A 22,960-nucleotide genomic window follows, 5' to 3' on the forward strand; every position below is an offset into this window, starting at 1 on the left:
TGATTTATATGATGCTCAAACGATAGTTTGCTATCATATATTTCACCCAGATCTTTGACAATTTGTTCTCCCTTTATTAGTTTGCCATCTACTGTATATTGAAATTTAAAAACATTCCGCTTCTTAGTGAAGAACAATGTTTTGTATTTACCTGTATTATGGTTTTACAACTATTGAAAACCATCTATGTGATCGACATCGGATATGATACTTATCTAAGGACTTTTTCGAAATATTTTTTTAAAAGTCAAATATTCATCCCGTCTAATTTTGTTACTTCTTATTAAACACCATGTCCTATCATGATCATCGTTTCTGACACTAAGGTACTTTTAATATGTGTTATCACATATGTCTCGCTTGTATCATTACTGTTGTAGAGGTCTCCTAAATTTGGATGGTTATGAATGTTTAGGATATTGTAGCGTCCTTAGTTTGTAACTCTAGATACTAAATGTGGTAAATATTAGTTCTAGTTTAACAAGTAGATTTGAAATATGTAATAATCTGACGTAATGCTATTTAAATATATATATATATATATATATATATATATATATATATATATATATATATATATATATATATATATATTTATGTTTGGCTTGCAACATTGTTTATCTAGTGATATTGTAAAGTATGTAAAACAATTAATTCTGTCGTTATTTGCAAGAAAGAAAATGCTATTGACTTTTAACCATTAAGTTATGATAAGGACGTGTCGAGATAAATGATCCACCTTGTTTATATATATATATATAATGAAAGTGTGATTTGGATTGTTTATTCAATAGCATCTAAGTTTACAACAACTTCACATTTTAATGATAAATTTGCATTTGTAATTTTTTAAAATTATTTTCATAGAATGAGAAAGATATTCATAGATTTATTTCCAAGTATTTTTTTTTCTTAAAAATTCTTATCTATACATATTATATGCGTTTTATAAAATATTAGACAATCTACGTTCACCAACAGAAAGGCATACTTCCCCTAATATTCTTTTTGTCAATTGCCACGGAAGGATGGACTAATTTACGTTTCGATTCGTATAATTCACATTGAATTATTTTTTTCTACACCAAGAGAAACTTCTCCAATTCATTTATTCCTTCCGAATTCACTGACAAGAAATCATGTATTCACTTCTGGCGACTGTAAAAGTTAATCTAAATTTAATTAATTTGACATTTCTTTTTAAGTATCTGCCACTACCAGCCAACGAAACGATCCTAGTGCGTGAGAAGGGTCAGTATGGTCCAGTGCCGCTTATTTATGCAGGTTCAGTATTCGACGCTCTGAATACTCTAACTGAAGAAGTCGTTTCAGATTATCCCCTGTCGTTCGAGCAATTTAACCAGTCTTATGGATTCGTTCTCTACGAAACGACCATCACCGATCAGTTAACAGATCCAGCATTGCTTGTAGTGGATGATATTAGAGACAGAGGATACGTGTACATTGATCAGGTAAGTCGTTTAGATTTATTGAACTTGTTTCAGATTTTTCACTAAAATAACTAACGTATTTATTTTTACTTAAACAAAATTGTACCGTGATGGTCAAATGGTAGCCTGCGAGCCTTATCAGGGCCGCAAATGTATTTCATCTGGCCTTTTGATAAATATTTAAAATGTATAATTTGTTTCTTTTTATGTTTTCACTATATCCAGAAGAAGAAGTATATAGCTAGTCATAATGATGTATAATTTGTCACAAAAGAAACTGAATGTTTTTCGCAAAGTGGTATCTTTTACCCCTTATCATGAGGATGAAATCGGTACACGAACCCTGCTACAAGGTCGCGATTTAAGAAACATGTTGTAAAGGTTTTAAAGTCTCAATCGCTAACAAAATCTATGAATGCACTTTCTTTCTCTTTGCTGTTCACACAAGGCACTATGCAAATATCGTAAAACTTAATACAAAGGAAGAAAATGAAAATAGGATCTTCCACAACTTGAAATTTACACATATTAACCACATATTTAGAAAAAATTCGAGCTTTGATACATGTTATTTCTTGAATCATTGGATCCTACACGACCGCTGTTCGGTTCTTGGTTGCACATTTCTTTTTTCTTTTTTTCATTGATCAAGTAGAATACCAAAGAGAAAGATATGATTACAATTTTAGATGTAATCCGACATTCTAAGTAATTGTTTTTTATGCAAGCGCCAAAAGAATCTTTTATAAATATGTTGAAATTGAAAAAAAAAGTAAGCCAAAATTTTACACGCGGTGACGGGGATTACCCGCACTTTACAAATTTATTCTCGTAACCTCTAATACTGTTTTGCCATAACTGTTTTTATTCTTACTTGAAACTACTTATGCAAAAGTAGATTATACTAAATGAAAACACATGAAACATTTCAATGTAAACACATTTTGAAAAATAATATATTTGTAGGTTTGACCACATCACTACACACGGAATTCGCATCACTTTCACGATCAGACATAGGAAACGATAGTTGTGGTGGTTCAGCTATCTTCATCTTCAACTTCATCTTCTCTTATTGAGTTAAACAGTTCTGAAATCTGCCTCTACTCTTCTTCATACTCCATTCTGATCAGAGATATAGTAAGTAACAGGAGTATAGTATAATTATCAAAAAGTATAAACGCGTGTACACACGGTAAAGACTTTTCCCCACAAAACTTTGTCTTTCTACCGCAAAAGTTCACAGAAAACTGAGCGTGCCATTTACACGCAGAAGGAAACAAATTAGGAAGATACAAGGCGCTTCACCCACGAGCATAAAGCTATTGTAAAGCAATCACTTTTTTCTTCAAATGCGGGGAATCCTTTGAAGAGTTATCTTGCACTACGGTTTTGGGCTAGACTCATACTCTTCGTTTGCGAATTATTCATCTCTCACTAACATTCATTAACAACTGTGATTTTCTTTTATCCTTCTTCAAAATCTTCCGCCATATCTTCTACCATGTCCCCCAGAATATAAGTTCCTTTAAGGTCATTTCCATTTCTCTCCTTAATTATTTCAAATAATGCTGATTTTTTCTGTAATTTTCTCAATACTTTCTCCTTAATTTTTCATTGAACCCACTTCATTTGATCTAGTTTACCCTATATACATAGTAATTAGTAAGCAGAACGTTCGATAAAGATATGGAAAAAATAAGTTTATTTTATTTTATTCTTGAGTGCATATGAACGGAAGAATAACATAAGAATCATCTTAGAGATATCGTGCAGCTAATAATGAAATACATATAAAATATTTTGGATATTAGTTGCCTACACAATGTATCTTTCATTCTTGTTTATTTAGTATATTGTTAACCGTTAACTGGTAATTGCTCATGAATTTTAACATGTTGCTATTTCAGCAATTTATAGGTACATTAAGTCGCACCAGGAAAATTTATTCTCTTCCCATTTTCGCAACTCAAGGCCAGAAACTACAAATTCTTGTGGAAAATCAAGGCCGCCTTAATTATGGAAACAATATAGATAATGAGTTTAAGGTAAGTTTTCTTTCATATACTTTCGCAATAGTCATTTAAGGATATGCAGTTGTAGCGGAGAAGTAGAACAAACCATTCAAAGCAAATAAACGATTAGACAGTTAACTCAAGAACTGCATACTTTTTGATACTTCTAAACAAAATTTAAACTTTATGTATCCTGCGAGAAATAAAACGAATGTTAAGTTCTCCTTGACAACAGATTGAATATAAAACTTCAAAAATTATGTGGCATATCGTTGTGATGTGATTTTCAACATAGTCTATAGTACTCGCGCCGAGTCGTGAAGCTTGACCTAGATCTACCGATTTCACTACCCAATAGAATGCGAGGGTGTGTTCCGTCTGTCAACCCCCCCCCCCATCAAATTTTGTTAGTGTCTTCTCTCGCGCTACACGGAAGACATCTCCCGAGAGTACAGTGTTGTCGGATTGGCGCCAAGTTCCGTCTTGTTAGTTGTTTTTCCTTGCGTTATACTTTCGTTGTTACTATTCGTGTTTTTGTTACCGTTTTAGAATAACTGTTACAGTGGTTATTATTATGCAGTGTTATTATTGATAAATTTTAAATGATTTTTTTAAATACTCATTTAATATGTCTTCAAAGTTTGGCAACATTGTTGGTGAATTTCAGCTGTTAGACGTTTCCCCAAGTGTGCGCTCGGGAAGCTGCTCCACGAATTGTACCGAAGTTTTCCGATGTGTTGGAGCTCAAGCAAAATATTTCTATGATTGGATTAGAGCCCAAGCTTCACGAGTCGGCGCGAGTACTATAGCATCCCTTTTCAACACCATAGCTTGTATGAGGCGTGGACCTGAAGTCCACGAAATGTGGTTAAATTTTTAATATTCTCCTACCAGAAATTGAACCCGGGACCAAGTGCACCAAGTTAGCCACTACACCAGCTGAAGGGACTGAAGAAAATTGAGCTAACTTGATATAATCAGAAAACAATAAAAGCTTTAATTCGAAATATTTGAATATCAATTTTTTGTTAGGTATTATAATTGTGTATGAATAAATTATTGTGTAACACGATTGACATTTGAAAATGGAGTGAAATTTTTGAGTTTTACGTCCCACGGTTATGCCGATTAGGCTAAAGGAGACGGTGATGATGAGGAATGAATGAAATGGTGGAATGAAGAAAGTGGGAGGAAACGGGAGAACCCCGAGGAAACCCACGCACACGGTGTTTGTCCACCACACAGTTCACTTGGCGGGAGCAGGGTTTGAACCAGGCTGGTAGCCAGCCCAAAAATGTAGGTGGGGGGCCGGTAGAAGTTAGGAGGGCGCGACCCAACCATATTAGAGTTATCACCATACTATAGTTCATTTATATCACCATAGTATAGTTATCACCATACTATAGCCTAGCGTGAAAATTTTAGGGGGGGCAGCAAAACTTTAGGGGGAGGCTCCCTAGACCCCCCGTGGATATGGGCCTGGTTTGAATCCGGGACCACATGCACTAGAGGTGAACGCTCTACCACTGACGATTGACATTTGGCTCCTAGAGTAACACAATACTAACCTTGGCACAATTGAATCGATGATTTGAGAAACGGCAAAAGTCAGCCACATGCTGAAAATGAGTTTACATATAGATTTGATTCTTGAAGGGCTGTTGGGTTGTGATATGTCAGAAGTCACGCTCGAAGTGCGTGTAATATCGAGCTCCAACAAGTGTCCCTGAGTTGAGAAACGTCAGAAATCATTGACTTACGTCATTATTGACATTAGTGACTTAGTGACATTATTGAAATTAGTGACAGACGTTTCTCGAATCAGCGATTCAAGTATTGCGAGAGATTAGTGGCCTGATGCTGCGTCAATGTTTGAATTTGGATAGGTCTGCTAGTTCCTTTTCATTGTTTCTGGATTTAGATTTAGTTCCATTCTTATTTATTTATTTATTTATCAACACAACAGGCATATACCCAATTAAAGTGTTAAAATATTATAATTAATTCCTACAACAGTTTTTTTAGTGCTTTACTGGACATTGTTCTTATATGTTATGTATCTGGATTAAGATTTGGGTTCTTCTGTAGTATATTTGTCATGTTTGAGCTTGCAGAATAGATCGTATTCACATCTACAGTATAGAATCAATGTTCACCCTCACATTTGAAATGAGAACCTCAAAGATTTGTAATATGCCATTACAGTCTAATGATATTATGTTTTTAATAGGAGGGTGCCCGAAAATTTTTGCACCGACTGTACTTGACGTTTAACAAAAAATTTCTGGCTGTTCATATAATTCGTAATATTGTTCATTATTCTACTTCAAATTAACATGGAAAACTGTAAAAAAAAAAAAAAAAAAAAAAAAAAAAATTATTGGGAATTATAGTTTTGGGAATCAATATCTTTATTTATATTTTAAATTAGTTATAAGTCTTGTATATGGATGTGTATATGGATTATTACAATTCTTACGGTGTCAGTGCTATCCGAAAATATAGATCCACTATTGGACGGAACTTTCCAGATCAAATAACCAATCTAAAATTCGACAGAATTTTCAGGACCACCCTTCACCTCTCTTTTAGATACCTAGGTCCTTCTAAAATCTAGTTTAATCCAGATTTTACCAAATTTTATTCGTTTCAAAGCCCCACCGCCAAAATGCTTAGTTTTGATTGGCTGATAAACCCACGCTATGATATTAGGGCGCAATTATTCCGTTCCACGCCGAAAAGTGTTATTGAAGACACTGGATTTGATCGTCGAGCTTAAAAGGTCGCAACGGAGTGAGAAAAACTGCAAACAAGGTAATATTGGGACTTTATTAACGTCCAAAAGATCACTGGAAGTCTTGGGAGCCATGAACTCTTAAATTACATAGTAAAACTGGTCTAAAAAATCTGAAATAGTAAATGCAAGATAATGACGCCATGTTTTCATCCACCGATCGATATGGACAGAATTTAGGATAGTGTGTGCATTTAATCTCCTTTTCCAAACCCAGTTTGCAGTTCAGTGAATCGAATAGTTAAATTTCCCTTTTGCCCCTCCTGAATCAGTGTAGGTTCGGTCAGACCTGTCCGTTCAGTAATCTGTCTGTGTAGTTAGTACGTGATTTTTTTTTTTCAGCATACATGGCGGTATTTAATTTTGTGGTAGTTATAATAGTAATCACAATGCACGTCTGAATTATCAGTAAGGGCTCCTATCTGACTCCCAAATTGGGAGTACGGCTTTCAGTGGGATGGGTTGAACGTTTAGTTTGTTTCCGGGTTCCTGCCCCTTCAGGGCAGGGGTCCTATTGTTAGCTAATACTCCGATATGTCCCCTCGGGGCATTGATTAAACAGTTTGCATTAAGAATGTGATTTAGTAAATACAGGGCCAGTTGGCCCTGTTTCCTTTCTTCCCCTTTCCTTTCATAGAGCCGATTTAACATGGTAAAATATGAATGTTTTCTGTGTATATTTATTAGTATAACATGTATTAATGATAGTGATGATTGGTGTGTATTGGCATGATGTGTCTTGTAGTTCGAGTAGTATGTGTATATTTGTAATGTAGTATCAGTGATAGTGGTAGTTAAGTGATGAAAGAGTGTGTTGGACAGTGTAGTATTTACTATGCGATAAATTCTTTATTATTCCGTCATTAAGTGAACTCATACACGATATTTAATAGTGAACGTAATATAGTATAATGATTCCGTGTACAAGGTCACATTCAGTTGTTCAAGGGTTGATTATATCGTCGCTAGCCCTAGTGTCAAAAGTCAGTACTAACCGCCATTCTTCCGTCGAGGTGCTTAGTGATTTAGTTTTCATGAAATTGACCTTTCTTTCCGAAATAAAACCTAGAAGGTATAATTCACAGCCCATATGAATGTACAGTTAGGTCAAGTGATCCAAACTTAATATATTCTGAAAGTTTCAACATTCTGCATAGTCTAGAAATCGAGATATTTAAATAAATAAACAATACGTAAATTTTTAACAGAAGTCGGGCGATATGATGCTAGTTCTTCGCTTTGGAATTATATTAGATGTTCATTTTTCTTCGTGGCTGCAGAAGTCAATTGTTGCTGCAGAAATTTCGTAAACATTAAACATTATCGCAGATAATTCTATTTTCAGTGAACATACGTAGGATTTTTTTTTCTTTCTTCTTAATAAAGCTACCGAGTATTACATAGTATTGTGTGTTTGGGATGAAAGAGTCTTGGGTTCGAGTGAGGTTGTCGTGCGGTGATCAGAATGGGAAATGTTTGTAGTGATTATAGATTTTAAAGTATTATGATGAAATGTGTAAATAGGCTGGGCGTAGATAGAGGAAACAGGGTGTTTGTAGAATATAGCGTCGTGGTAAATGAATATTAATGTGAATATGAATATTAATAAGTATATGAATATTGTAGTAAATGAATATAGAATATAGGACACCAATATAGTTAAATATATTGTAGCCCAGTGAATACTTCGCCGCGTGTTGATATATAGATATTGAATAGATACATGTAACTACAAACATCTCAGGTTCTGACCCCTGCACCATAATATCACGCGGACCGGAGGGCGATATATAGTCGGACTATGGTAATACTTTGTAGTTTAATGTGTTATAGTAATAATCAACCATAGTAATACCATCTGATAGAATGGGTAGCATCATATAATCGCAGACTAGACATATCGAATAATAAATTATGAAAAGACAGTAGCAGTTATACAACAGGGCTGTAGTGAATTATATTTTCTGGTCGGTTTTTTTTTAAAATAGAATATCCTGCTCCGTGAGATTTTTTTTTCTTCCTTCACGTTACCTACTCGAGCTAGCTTACAATGTTCATGGAGGCGACAGCTCTGATAGGGTACAGAATCAAAACAATTAGTTATTGAAATTTATTCGCGTACCCGGATGTCGACCCCTAGTCCCTTTAAGTATTTTCATTTCTTTTCTTAGTTTAATTAGACGAGGGAAATTAACGACATCCCAGACTGTGGCGTGTCTGCGCAGGGTAGCTATCGGTGAGGTTTGGCATAGAAATCACCGATCCAAAATTCAGTTTATTTAATTTTTATTTTATTTCGGCAAATCATTAGTTAGGGATATCTTAGATAATACTTCTATTCTAGTTTCATTACTGTCCTCGAACCTTCTTAGTTTTTCTAAGAGGTCGAATATTTTTTTTTTACTTAGAGATTTCAAAATTGGGGACGCAGTTACCTGGTCCCTTTCCCCCTCTCCTTTTATCCTGCTGGTCTGGGCCGGATACGGGGATCGGATTTCAATCTTACAAGCAAACTCTTGTGGGATTGGGATCTGATGGACACAGAACTTGCATCCTTGGCAGCAGGGCGCCCCTTGAGTCTACGTATTTGAGTAGACCACCCTTTTTGGCATGTTAAGAATATTTTGGCTATGGATTTTGTTGAGAGCGAAATTCGACTTCTAACTTTGTAGCGTTAGTTATTTCTCACTTAAGTCTTTGGCGCCCCTATTCTTCGTCTTCCTTCTTCTCTATCTCTCTCTCTGTCTTCATTTCTTCAAGTTTTTTTTTTAATTTTTTCAACCTTCCCCCCCCCCAAGATTTTGAACTTGTTACTTACGATTTATTTAACGTACAACTCTGATCTGAAATTACCAGCTGAGACGTTGCAAGACACGATTCATGGATAAAGTAGATAATGATTGGGTCCTCCATCACATTTTGACCTATCGCCGAAATGAACAAAGACTTAGTATTTGACGACACTTCGATTACGTTCTTTCACCGTCGTCCCTCTTAAGTTTTTTTTTTAATCCATTGGTCACTTTCCTTTCTGTTTTGGTTTTCAATTACCTTGTAGTTAACCTGGGTCCAGAAATTGTATTTTGATTTACCTAGTTATATCTAGAAATGCTCTGTGTTACGTGCCTGCCTCGCAAAGTTTTTTTTCCTTCATGATTTAAACACGAATTGATTATATAAAAGTTAAAAATTTATAGACGCGCGGTATCAGATAAAATTTAATTTGTTTCCAAATGTAATGTTGGAAGTCATTTGTTTTCTTGGACAATGTTGCAACCTTCTTAGAATTTATTGTAGGGGTGATTAATTTAAATGTGTGCGCATTTATTATAAATATATATATATATATATATATATAGAGAAATAAATACTTCGAAATATATGTGTAATTAGTATGTGAATATGATGTTAAAGTAAAAGTATGATATTAAATGTATTATGAATATATGTAAGAGCGCTCGTGTCTGTCCCCCTAGACGTGTATTGGTTGCTATAGTTTACCAGAAGTCTTCCGACGAATTTAAGAATGTAGATTTTGTTAAGAATACCGCCGTGCACTTAAGTAATTTTCCTTTTCTTCTGAATCAATGTAAGTGATAACCTCTGTACTTATATAATGGCATGCATTGAAAAAATATCGGCAGGTCTAAACGTAACCCACATCATAACAAATATTATCCCTGAACAATTAACCTAAAACCATTGTGGAAAGTGTACCTTGAATCCGTCTCACCTTCATATGTATCCTGTGACTTGACCAGTTTTTTTTTTATCCTCAATTTAAACCATCATACTCCGTACACCTGTGGAAGATAATTTTTTTTTAAATCCGAACCATGTATAAACATATACGAAAGTGATCCTAATGAAAGGTCTCGTGAAGTGTCCCAGTGTTGGATAAATAACTTGAAATTATTCGATTAATAAATTTGGAAATAGACCGTCTAAGAGGAGAAACTTCCTCTAGTGAAAGTGATTTTCTCGAAATCCCTAGATGGATATAAACGTAGCAGTGTGCGATTGCAGATACCATCTGTTAAGAGTTACAAACCAAATATAGACGACGAATGGTTTTGTAAACCAATATATATATATATATATATACATATAGAGATATATATAAATGACCATAAACTAAGTTAAATGGAGCGAAACGTTTTGGACACTACGACTAGTGCGTGAGTTGTGATTTGGACGCTCGAAATTATTAATATTTTAATATCTCGACGTGAGGTAGAGACTCATATAAGTTCTAATACACCAAAAGGTTTTTTTTTCTTTCCTCTTTGTCCAATTTTTTTTAAGTGAAATAAGTTTTTTTTTTGCGTATGTCGCAAATCATCATTTTGCTTTAGCATGCCTAAGATATGATACATGTAATTATTTTTTTTCTTTCTTTTCCATTTGTCAATATGATTGAATATATAAAAAATTACTAAAATATAATACTATGTACTCTATTAATATATAACCAAGAACTTGTGCTTTTAATATTCTCTTCATAATTATATGTTTGTCTTTCTTTTTTCACTATGAATGTAATAAATTATTTGTACCCTTGTAGTTAGTTGGTTTCCTTTAAACATATATACACTGTCCTGAGTGAGTGAGCGTGTGAATGCATGATAGATTTAATTTAAGTAATTTTAGTGATATCATTTGTCATATTAACATCTGTAATATATGTGTCATGTTTTAATATATGTGTTAAGGTAAATAACCTAGGTCATGAAGGACCGTCACTAACGGTTTAAATCGGCTCGAGGAGTGAAGCAAAAATAGCAGGATAAGCCTAAATACGACATCTTTCTTCCGGGAAGTTGAGACTTCGATTGATACGACACATAAATTTATATTGAGTTTATAAGTTTGATTTTTTTTTCCCTCTTGGCTAATTCATATGTGTGGTCGATCCTAGAGAACAGAGTTCAGATGCTGGATGGTTATAAATCACCGGTTAGAGTAACAGTACAAATAATTAAATTTCACTTTTCTCATTTCCAGGTCTAGGTCTGGGCAACCCCATGATCGTGGTGCCTGGAGCTAGGTCTGGGTGATATGAGGGAATATGTGTCTATTCCGAAGCATTCCAAATTTGATTAGTTGTTAATAACATTTAGAATGATTCATCTTTCAACGACTTTCCCGACCTTTTACTATATTTCCAGAATTATCCAGTAATCTGTTTCTCATTAAAATACCCTATTTCTTTTCTTTCTTCTTTACCTACCTCCTAATTTTACCCTTCTACTTTCTTCTCTTTCTTTCCTATTTCTAAATGAAAGAAAACGGAGTCATGATTGAGAGTAGTCGCTATTGGCACGGTCAATAAGTTGTTTCGATGAGTTTTCTTCGGGAGTCCGATATGGAATAATTAACAATAACAAAAGGTTTATTGGAAGTTACTCTATTGGAAAATAATCTGGATTTCAATCAGTAAGTGATCTTTCGTAATCGTCCTCGTTAAAGAAAATTAATTTTAGCGACTCCTCTCCAACTCTACATTAGCTCTTTTATCTTCGTTTACAATTTTTGTTTTCTTTCAATATTGGCTAACCGTGACAGGATCTGTTGCCCTGGAAACGGTGGTTTCTATGGCAACGGACAAACGTTTTCTTTCAATTTTGGCGACCGTTGACATCGGACAGTTACCATGGAAACAATTGTTTTCCCTGGTAACGAATCTGAAATTATTTATTAAACACTGTTTAGGATCGAGCACATATTGACTTGGCCACAAAAAGTGCATAATTAAAAAAGTTACAGTGAGATTAAATAGTTATAGTCATTGGCTGTTCTGCTATCTTTGTCTCTCTCTGTAGAAAGGGGGAAATGAAGGAATTTGCTAAAGTGACTTCTAAAATTTGAAAATGCTGGAAGTTGACCCAAGGAGGGAATTAGATGGGAGTCCTTTAATTTATGAACAGTACCTGAATAATAAGTATTGTTAGTCTATAAGTATATAATTGCATGTGTTTATATTGTGTCTTTTTATATGGAAACTATGGCAACCAATAGGGAAGTAGTATCACACGAGAACGCGGAAGTCTCATGTACACAATGTACTTTAGAAAGTAGTGAGAAAAGAGCTCGCGTCTCTCGTAGGCTAGTGAGGTGTCACGAATGTGGGCTGAAATTGATTCATTTCAGTTGTATCAATTTAGATGATACTGCTGAAAATGCAGAAAAGGTCCGGGCTGGTGAGATAGTTAAATACTGTAAAGAATGTGAGGGGAAGCTCCACCAGTCGCGTGAACCCATGAGTTTATCCTCTGAAAAAGAAAATGAGCATCCCGATTCAGACGGTGAGCGAGGGTATAGTACTCCGAAGAACCGAGGCCAAATATCTCCAGTGGAGATATCTGACCTCGATGATGATGAAAGAGATGGGGATCCAATTGGTGATAAACCCAAAGAAAAGCAAAGGAAGACTGGGTCATCTAATAATGACGCTCTCCTCCTTTCATTGCAACAAATGCTACAGGAAATGAGACGCGAAATGAATGAAAATAGCCGCGAAATGAATGAGAATAGCCGAGAGATGAGACGTGAAATGAATGAGAAATTCGACACCTCGGAACGAGAAACCGAATCTCGATTCGAGGTATTAACCCAGAAAATCGACAACATACGCTCGGACTTTGCTTCCTCAATAACTACATTGAGAGAGCAAATGTCTACTGAAATTGATTTGGTCAGATGCGAGGCTCAACAGTCCCTAAAGCAATTTCAGCAGGAGACTGAGGGTAAATTAGAGCATGTAAATTCTGAAATTGAAGAAATGGATACAAAATTGCATAAAATCAACAATAAATTAGAGACACAGCAGGCCGAAATTGATAGTTTAAAGTCAACCTTTTCAGACTTATCATTGGAAACCAAACTGGAAGTAACTGACCAGAAAATTTCGAAAATCCAAAACGAGATAGCACATATTCAAAAAGAAATGACAAAATCTAGTCGCGAAAAATCAGAGGTAACCTATCCTTTCCCCGGTAGCGATTTCTCAGAAATATTACCTGCGATAACAACTACATGTAGCGCAGGAAAAGAAAATTTAATGTCGGTTGATGCACGGGATATTGCGACGCACTACTCCATGCATCGGTCAGAACCAAAGTCGTGGTTCAATTCTAATAGTGTGCCGAATCAGTCGAGTGTTGTGACGACTACGGTCACTAGCGTGAGTGCTCCCTCCTTACATGGAGGTATACAATCACATAGCGTGTTGCCGGGAAAAGGAGATGGGTGCCATTCTGAGTCGTTGTTCATGGGTGCGATTGGTCCGGGGATGGAGCCCAACATACTCAATACGACCAACAGAATCCCTTTCACTTACATGGGTAGTTATAACACCGCTACGACGTCGTCGGTGGTAAATCCGGTGACGACTCCGATTGTGCAGGATAATATGTTAATTCCCAGTAATTATTCCCCTACTCAGGTTAGTATGAGCTCTAAAGCTTCCCTCCGGGATATTGAACGTTTTCCCACGTTTGATGGGAACATTGCGAACTGGTTACCTAGTGTTTTCCTGCAATCTAAAAGGTGAAAGTATCGGAACTCACAGTTTCCAGAATCTTAAGCTTTTCAACTGTACTGAGGACAAAAAACGGGAACTTCTATCTCAATACCCAAAGTGAATCTTACACTGTCTCATTTGAGTGCATGAGAGTATGAGTGAGTAGTTAGTTTATTAGTATTAATACATGTTAATTCTATTCAACAAAATTTTGTTATTCAAACAAAATTTTTTTTAACGACGCCGGGGAACTGTAATATGCCATTACAGTCTAATGATATTATGTTTTTAATAGGAGGGTGCCCGAAATTTTTTGCACCGACTGTACTTGACGTTTAACAAAAAATTTCTGGCTGTTCATATAATTCGTAATATTGTTCATTATTCTACTTCAAATTAACATGGAAAACTGTAAAAAAAAAAAAAATTATTGGGAATTATAGTTTTGGGAATCAATATCTTTATTTATATTTTAAATTAGTTATAAGTCTTGTATATGGATGTGTATATGGATTATTACAATTCTTACGGTGTCAGTGCTATCCGAAAATATAGATCCACTATTGGACGGAACTTTCCAGATCAAATAACCAATCTAAAATTCGACAGAATTTTCAGGACCACCCTTCACCTCTCTTTTAGATACCTAGGTCCTTCTAAAATCTAGTTTAATCCAGATTTTACCAAATTTTATTCGTTTCAAAGCCCCACCGCCAAAATGCTTAGTTTTGATTGGCTGATAAACCCACGCTATGATATTAGGGCGCAATTATTCCGTTCCACGCCGAAAAGTGTTATTGAAGACACTGGATTTGATCGTCGAGCTTAAAAGGTCGCAACGGAGTGAGAAAAACTGCAAACAAGGTAATATTGGGACTTTATTAACGTCCAAAAGATCACTGGAAGTCTTGGGAGCCATGAACTCTTAAATTACATAGTAAAACTGGTCTAAAAAATCTGAAATAGTAAATGCAAGATAATGACGCCATGTTTTCATCCACCGATCGATATGGACAGAATTTAGGATAGTGTGTGCATTTAATCTCCTTTTCCAAACCCAGTTTGCAGTTCAGTGAATCGAATAGTTAAATTTCCCTTTTGCCCCTCCTGAATTAGTGTAGGTTCGGTCAGACCTGTCCGTTCAGTAATCTGTCTGTGTAGTTAGTACGTGATTTTTTTTTCAGCATACATGGCGGTATTTAATTTTGTGGTAGTTATAATAGTAATCACAATGCACGTCTGAATTATCAGTAAGGGCTCCTATCTGACTCCCAAATTGGGAGTACGGCTTCCAGTGGGATGGGTTGAACGTTTAGTTTGTTTCCGGGTTCCTGCCCCTTCAGGGCAGGGGTCCTATTGTTAGCTAATACTCCGATATGTCCCCTCGGGGCATTGATTAAACAGTTTGCATTAAGAATGTGATTTAGTAAATACAGGGCCAGTTGGCCCTGTTTCCTTTCTTCCCCTTTCCTTTCATAGAGCCGATTTAACATGGTAAAATATGAATGTTTTCTGTGTATATTTATTAGTATAACATGTATTAATGATAGTGATGATTGGTGTGTATTGGCATGATGTGTCTTGTAGTTCGAGTAGTATGTGTATATTTGTAATGTAGTATCAGTGATAGTGGTAGTTAAGTGATGAAAGAGTGTGTTGGACAGTGTAGTATTTACTATGCGATAAATTCTTTATTATTCCGTCATTAAGTGAACTCATACACGATATTTAATAGTGAACGTAATATAGTATAATGATTCCGTGTACAAGGTCACATTCAGTTGTTCAAGGGTTGATTATATCGTCGCTAGCCCTAGTGTCAAAAGTCAGTACTAACCGCCATTCTTCCGTCGAGGTGCTTAGTGATTTAGTTTTCATGAAATTGACCTTTCTTTCCGAAATAAAACCTAGAAGGTATAATTCACAGCCCATATGAATGTACAGTTAGGTCAAGTGATCCAAACTTAATATATTCTGAAAGTTTCAACATTCTGCATAGTCTAGAAATCGAGATATTTAAATAAATAAACAATACGTAAATTTTTAACAGAAGTCGGGCGATATGATGCTAGTTCTTCGCTTTGGAATTATATTAGATGTTCATTTTTCTTCGTGGCTGCAGAAGTCAATTGTTGCTGCAGAAATTTCGTAAACATTAAACATTATCGCAGATAATTCTATTTTCAGTGAACATACGTAGGATTTTTTTTCTTTCTTCTTAATAAAGCTACCGAGTATTACATAGTATTGTGTGTTTGGGATGAAAGAGTCTTGGGTTCGAGTGAGGTTGTCGTGCGGTGATCAGAATGGGAAATGTTTGTAGTGATTATAGATTTTAAAGTATTATGATGAAATGTGTAAATAGGCTGGGCGTAGATAGAGGAAACAGGGTGTTTGTAGAATATAGCGTCGTGGCAAATGAATATTAATGTGAATATGAATATTAATAAGTATATGAATATTGTAGTAAATGAATATAGAATATAGGACACCCATATAGTTAAATATATTGTAGCCCAGTGAATACTTCGCCGCGTGTTGATATATAGATATTGAATAGATACGTGTAACTACAAACATCTCAGGTTCTGACCCCTGCACCATAATATCACGCGGACCGGAGGGCGATATATAGTCGGACTATGGTAATACTTTGTAGTTTAATGTGTTATAGTAATAATCAACCATAGTAATACCATCTGATAGAATGGGTAGCATCATATAATCGCAGACTAGACATATCGAATAATAAATTATGAAAAGACAGTAGCAGTTATACAACAGGGCTGTAGTGAATTATATTTTCTGGTCGGTTTTTTTTTAAAATAGAATATCCTGCTCCGTGAGATTTTTTTTTCTTCCTTCACGTTACCTACTCGAGCTAGCTTACAATGTTCATGGAGGCGACAGCTCTGATAGGGTACAGAATCAAAACAATTAGTTATTGAAATTTATTCGCGTACCCGGATGTCGACCCCTAGTCCCTTTAAGTATTTTCATTTCTTTTCTTAGTTTAATTAGACGAGGGAAATTAACGACATCCCAGACTGTGGCGTGTCTGCGCAGGGTAGCTATCGGTGAGGTTTGGCATAGAAATCACCGATCCAAAATTCAGTTTATTTAATTTTTATTTTATTTCGGCAAATCATTAGTTAGGGATATCTTAGATAATACTTCTATTCTAGTTTCATTACTGTCCTCGAACCTTCTTAGTTTTTCTAAGAGGTCGAATATTTTTTTTTACTTAGAGATTTCAAAATTGGGGACGCAGTTACCTGGTCCCTTTCCCCCTCTCCTTTTATCCTGCTGGTCTGGGCCGGATACGGGGATCGGATTTCAATCTTACAAGCAAACTCTTGTGGGATTGGGATCTGATGGACACAGAACTTGCATCCTTGGCAGCAGGGCGCCCCTTGAGTCTACGTATTTGAGTAGACCACCCTTTTTGGCATGTTAAGAATATTTTGGCTATGGATTTTGTTGAGAGCGAAATTCGACTTCTAACTTTGTAGCGTTAGTTATTTCTCACTTAAGTCTTTGGCGCCCCTATTCTTCGTCTTCCTTCTTCTCTATCTCTCTCTCTGTCTTCATTTCTTCAAGTTTTTTTTTAATTTTTTCAACCTTCCCCCCCCAAGATTTTGAACTTGTTACTTACGATTTATTTAACGTACAACTCTGATCTGAAATTACCAGCTGAGACGTTGCAAGACACGATTCATGGATAAAGTATATAATGATTGGGTCCTCCATCACATTTTGACCTATCGCCGAAATGAACAAAGACTTAGTATTTGACGACACTTCGATTACGTTCTTTCACCGTCGTCCCTCTTAAGTTTTTTTTTTAATCCATTGGTCACTTTCCTTTCTGTTTTGGTTTTCAATTACCTTGTAGTTAACCTGGGCCCAGAAATTGTATTTTGATTTACCTAGTTATATCTAGAAATGCTCTGTGTTACGTGCCTGCCTCACAAAGTTTTTTTTCCTTCATGATTTAAACACGAATTGATTATATAAAAGTTAAAAATTTATAGACGCGCGGTATCAGATAAAATTTAATTTGTTTCCAAATGTAATGTTGGAAGTCATTTGTTTTCTTGGACAATGTTGCAACCTTCTTAGAATTTATTGTAGGGGTGATTAATTTAAATGTGTGCGCATTTATTATAAATATATATATATATAGAGAGAAATAAATACTTCGAAATATATGTGTAATTAGTATGTGAATATGATGTTAAAGTAAAAGTATGATATTAAATGTATTATGAATATATGTAAGAGCGCTCGTGTCTGTCCCCCTAGACGTGTATTGGTTGCTATAGTTTACCAGAAGTCTTCCGACGAATTTAAGAATGTAGATTTTGTTAAGAATACCGCCGTGCACTTAAGTAATTTTCCTTTTCTTCTGAATCAATGTAAGTGATAACCTCTGTACTTATATAATGGCATGCATTGAAAAAATATCGGCAGGTCTAAACGTAACCCACATCATAACAAATATTATCCCTGAACAATTAACCTAAAACCATTGTGGAAAGTGTACCTTGAATCCGTCTCACCTTCATATGTATCCTGTGACTTGACCAGTTTTTTTTTTTATCCTCAATTTAAACCATCATACTCCGTACACCTGTGGAAGATCATTTTTTTTAAAATCCGAACCATGTATAAACATATACGAAAGTGATCCTAATGAAAGGTCTCGTGAAGTGTCCCAGTGTTGGATAAATAACTTGAAATTATTCGATTAATAAATTTGGAAATAGACCGTCTAAGAGGAGAAACTTCCTCTAGTGAAAGTGATTTTCTCGAAATCCCTAGATGGATATAAACGTAGCAGTGTGCGATTGCAGATACCATCTGTTAAGAGTTACAAACCAAATATAGACGACGAATGGTTTTGTAAACCAATAGATATATATATATATACATATAGAGATATATATAAATGACCATAAACTAAGTTAAATAGAGCGAAACGTTTTGGACACTACGACTAGTGCGTGAGTTGTGATTTGGACGCTCGAAATTATTAATATTTTAATATCTCGACGTGAGGTAGAGACTCATATAAGTTCTAATACACCAAAAGGTTTTTTTTTCTTTCCTCTTTGTCCAATTTTTTTTAAGTGAAATAAGTTTTTTTTTGCGTATGTCGCAAATCATCATTTTGCTTTAGCATGCCTAAGATATGATACATGTAATTATTTTTTTTTCTTTCTTTTCCATTTGTCAATATGATTGAATATATAAAAAATTACTAAAATATAATACTATGTACTCTATTAATATATAACCAAGAACTTGTGCTTTTAATATTCTCTTCATAATTATATGTTTGTCTTTCTTTTTTCACTATGAATGTAATAAACTATTTGTACCCTTGTAGTTAGTTGGTTTCCTTTAAACATATATACACTGTCCTGAGTGAGTGAGCGTGTGAATGCATGATAGATTTAATTTAAGTAATTTTAGTGATATCATTTGTCATATTAACATCTGTAATATATGTGTCATGTTTTAATATATGTGTTAAGGTAAATAACCTAGGTCATGAAGGACCGTCACTAACGGTTTAAATCGGCTCGAGGAGTGAAGCAAAAATAGCAGGATAAGCCTAAATACGACATCTTTCTTCCGGGAAGTTGAGACTTCGATTGATACGACACATAAATTTATATTGAGTTTATAAGTTTGATTTTTTTTTCCCCCTCTTGGCTAATTCATATGTGTGGTCGATCCTAGAGAACAGAGTTCAGATGCTGGATGGTTATAAATCACCGGTTAGAGTAACAGTACAAATAATTAAATTTCACTTTTCTCATTTCCAGGTCTAGGTCTGGGCAACCCCATGATCGTGGTGCCTGGAGCTAGGTCTGGGTGATATGAGGGAATATGTGTCTATTCCGAAGCATTCCAAATTTGATTAGTTGTTAATAACATTTAGAATGATTCATCTTTCAACGACTTTCCCGACCTTTTACTATATTTCCAGAATTATCCAGTAATCTGTTTCTCATTAAAATACCCTATTTCTTTTCTTTCTTCTTTACCTACCTCCTAATTTTACCCTTCTACTTTCTTCTCTTTCTTTCCTATTTCTAAATGAAAGAAAACGGAGTCATGATTGAGAGTAGTCGCTATTGGCACGGTCAATAAGTTGTTTCGATGAGTTTTCTTCGGGAGTCCGATATGGAATAATTAACAATAACAAAAGGTTTATTGGAAGTTACTCTATTGGAAAATAATCTGGATTTCAATCAGTAAGTGATCTTTCGTAATCGTCCTCGTTAAAGAAAATTAATTTTAGCGACTCCTCTCCAACTCTACATTAGCTCTTTTATCTTCGTTTACAATTTTGTTTTCTTTCAATATTGGCTAACCGTGACAGGATCTGTTGCCCTGGAAACGGTGGTTTCTATGGCAACGGACAAACGTTTTCTTTCAGATTCGGTACAGACATTGAAACTTCTAGACTGAGAATTGCTGTAAACTATAAAGGTCGACTTGTCAAGTCTGAATGTAGTGTCGAGTTGATGTTCTGGAGTTAATTTATTGTGCTACTTGACTTTCTCAGACATTGAATTCGGAACAGTAGCCCTAAGTTTCTAAGGAATTGAATGCTGTTTAACTCTTTGCTCGCTAATTAAATGTACTTAATCTCATGCAACAAATATCTCATGTATTCAAAAAACCACATGTCTTTTTTTAGCCCAGAAATCTCATGCAACAAATATCTCATGTATTCAAAAAACCACATGTCTTTTTTTAGCCCAGAAATCACAGAGGTTCTATAGCGACGGAATTCTGGTGTTGTCGAAAAAATGGCAAAAGGCCATCAAACAAAATGGTGCATAAATGATTTCATAATATTGTTTCCCAATAATGAAACATGTGTTCTCAATTTTGACTCTGAAAGGCCCAACGGTTTTTCGAAAACTTGATATAAGGCAAGGAAAAGGGAGTCAAATATGCCACTAAGCTACATTTTGTCCTAGGCTCCAGCCTACTCAGCCTAGGCGATAATTCGGAACTGAATTAGACTCAATATCGTATGTGTTTTCGTCATCACATCTTCGTCAGCTTTGGTTCAAGATACGAGTAGAAAATCTTGAAAAATGTTGTCAAATGCTCTTTGATGCCTCCTCAAGCACCTATTGTATGTATAACGCCACACAGTCATGATTTTGCTACAATCTTGTAGTATATTCCATATAAAATTATTTAGTACTTACTACGAAGATTGTTTAAAAGTTTACATATTAGATTCAATCACATAAATACACTATATTTGGAAATAATTATTAATTGCTTTACAGCAATTCGATACCCGTCTGTATTGTACGATGTCCTGGTGTGTTATATCTTGATAATTGACTGTACTATTTCCTTAGTATCCAAGTCAATATTAGCACATTGCCATGACAACAAATAAATTAATACTTTTACACGGCAACCGAAAACTTAACACATTAATATTTTTTTATAAGAACCGATATTACATTTTTATTCTTCTAATGAGTAGCTTGTGCATAATGGTACAGCACTTTTGCCCTAAGTAAATAGATAACAAGAATAAAGAAAATACATGTTATCGTTGTATATGTAAGCATCAACATATCTACATTTTGAATAGTTGTTCAACATTTCCTGTTGTGAGAACAATGCTAGTAAATTTCATGTCATTTTATGTACATTAATAAAACAGAAAAGTAATCTTACTAAAAAATGTAACTTAACCTTTCACATGTATTTTTTAAATAGGGAATTATTAAAAATGTGACAATCAATGGACGTATTCAAGCAGGATGGACAATGTATAAGCTTCCGTTGAAAAATGTCACGGAAGTTCAACTTTACGCTAAAAGCGTTACCACAGACACGAATATTGGACAAGGCCAAATAACTTTAAATGGTGCTCAGTTTTACTATGGAAACTTTGATCTGCAAGGAGATGAGGAACCACTAGATACATTTTTGAGGCTAGATGGTTTTTACAAGGTACACTAAGCATTTTCTTTTCTATTACAATTAACGGTTATATAAATTTAAATATTTGTATTATTATACTTAGGAACACTAGTAATTCATCATATTAATTATTATTATACGTTGTAGATTTTACAGCGTGCAAAATCTCAAATTATATTTCAACTAATATTTCCATTTATTAACTGATATTTCAATTTATTTGCACACTATAATTTATCAAATTAAATATCAACCATTATAATTGGTAGTTATAATACACTCCTAGCTGAGATTTTTATCTGTGAATACTAATACGCTTACTGTTGAAGTTTAGATATATTTCAAAATTTAATTAACTGCCTGGTTGTGATAATATCCTAACAAGAGAAAACAGCATCACTTTTTAGTATATACGTACATACCTTGTATGTGTGCAGGCACATAAGCAGGAATTTATTTCTGGGGAGGGTCCAAAGTTTTTCAGGGGTCCAAATACAATATGAAAATAAATTATATTAAAATTTGTATAATCACTCCTAAAAGTAGACTAAATTTACAGAAAAGTCAGGATTTCGGGGTAAACCCGACCCCTAGGACTCACCCTTAGGTACGCCCATGTGTATATGTGTGGATGCAACAATAAAATCTCGACACATAGAAATAACAATTCTTTTGTTATACTTTTTCTAACTTTTCATTATTCACATTTTATGTTCAATTTGTGTTTTTCATTGTTTTGGAGATATAAGTTTTGTTTATGTTACAGTGATGTTCAAATAGGATCCAGATTAACTTATCAGTTTCCACTATCGATCATTTTCATAAGTATTGTAGTTAAAATTACTATACAGGACTATTGTAGATGATCTTCAAATTGTAATTTGAAAGTTTGATAACTTCCGTTTACTTACTTACAATGACATGCAACTTATGTTAAATTAAAGAAAAGCTCAAAAAGTTTTTTTTTTTAATTTAAAAAATACGTTTTATGTTCCACGCCAAGAATGCTCATTATGAGTATCTCTTCTAATTCGACACACATCAATCCGATAATCTAATTATTGCCACACTTTTTTCAATATATTAGAATCAATAGGTACAACTGCTTCTTGAATGCATATTCGAAGTTCAGGTAAATTATTAGGTGTGATTGGCAGATGCACTTAGTTTTTAACATAAAGCCACAAAACAGTCACATGGGGTA

The 22,960-nt window shown here is 34.7% G+C and overlaps 1 protein-coding gene across 1 annotated transcript in view; it reads left to right on the forward strand.

Moving 5' to 3' along the window:
- The window catches only part of LOC145671558 (beta-galactosidase-like), a 66,880-nt gene that overhangs the window by 42,414 nt on the left and 1,506 nt on the right, over positions 1-22,960 (forward strand). Inside the window, exons 9-11 of the mRNA XM_081740745.1 lie at positions 1,206-1,472; positions 3,362-3,499; positions 21,550-21,786. Coding sequence (XP_081596871.1) covers positions 1,206-1,472; positions 3,362-3,499; positions 21,550-21,786 — 642 coding nt within the window. The remainder of the gene's footprint in view (positions 1-1,205; positions 1,473-3,361; positions 3,500-21,549; positions 21,787-22,960) is intronic.

Source organism: Thermobia domestica, chromosome 15 (assembly GCF_964235325.1).
Source record: "Thermobia domestica chromosome 15, izTheDome1.hap1.1, whole genome shotgun sequence".
NCBI classification, from domain to species: Eukaryota; Metazoa; Arthropoda; class Insecta; order Zygentoma; family Lepismatidae; genus Thermobia; species Thermobia domestica.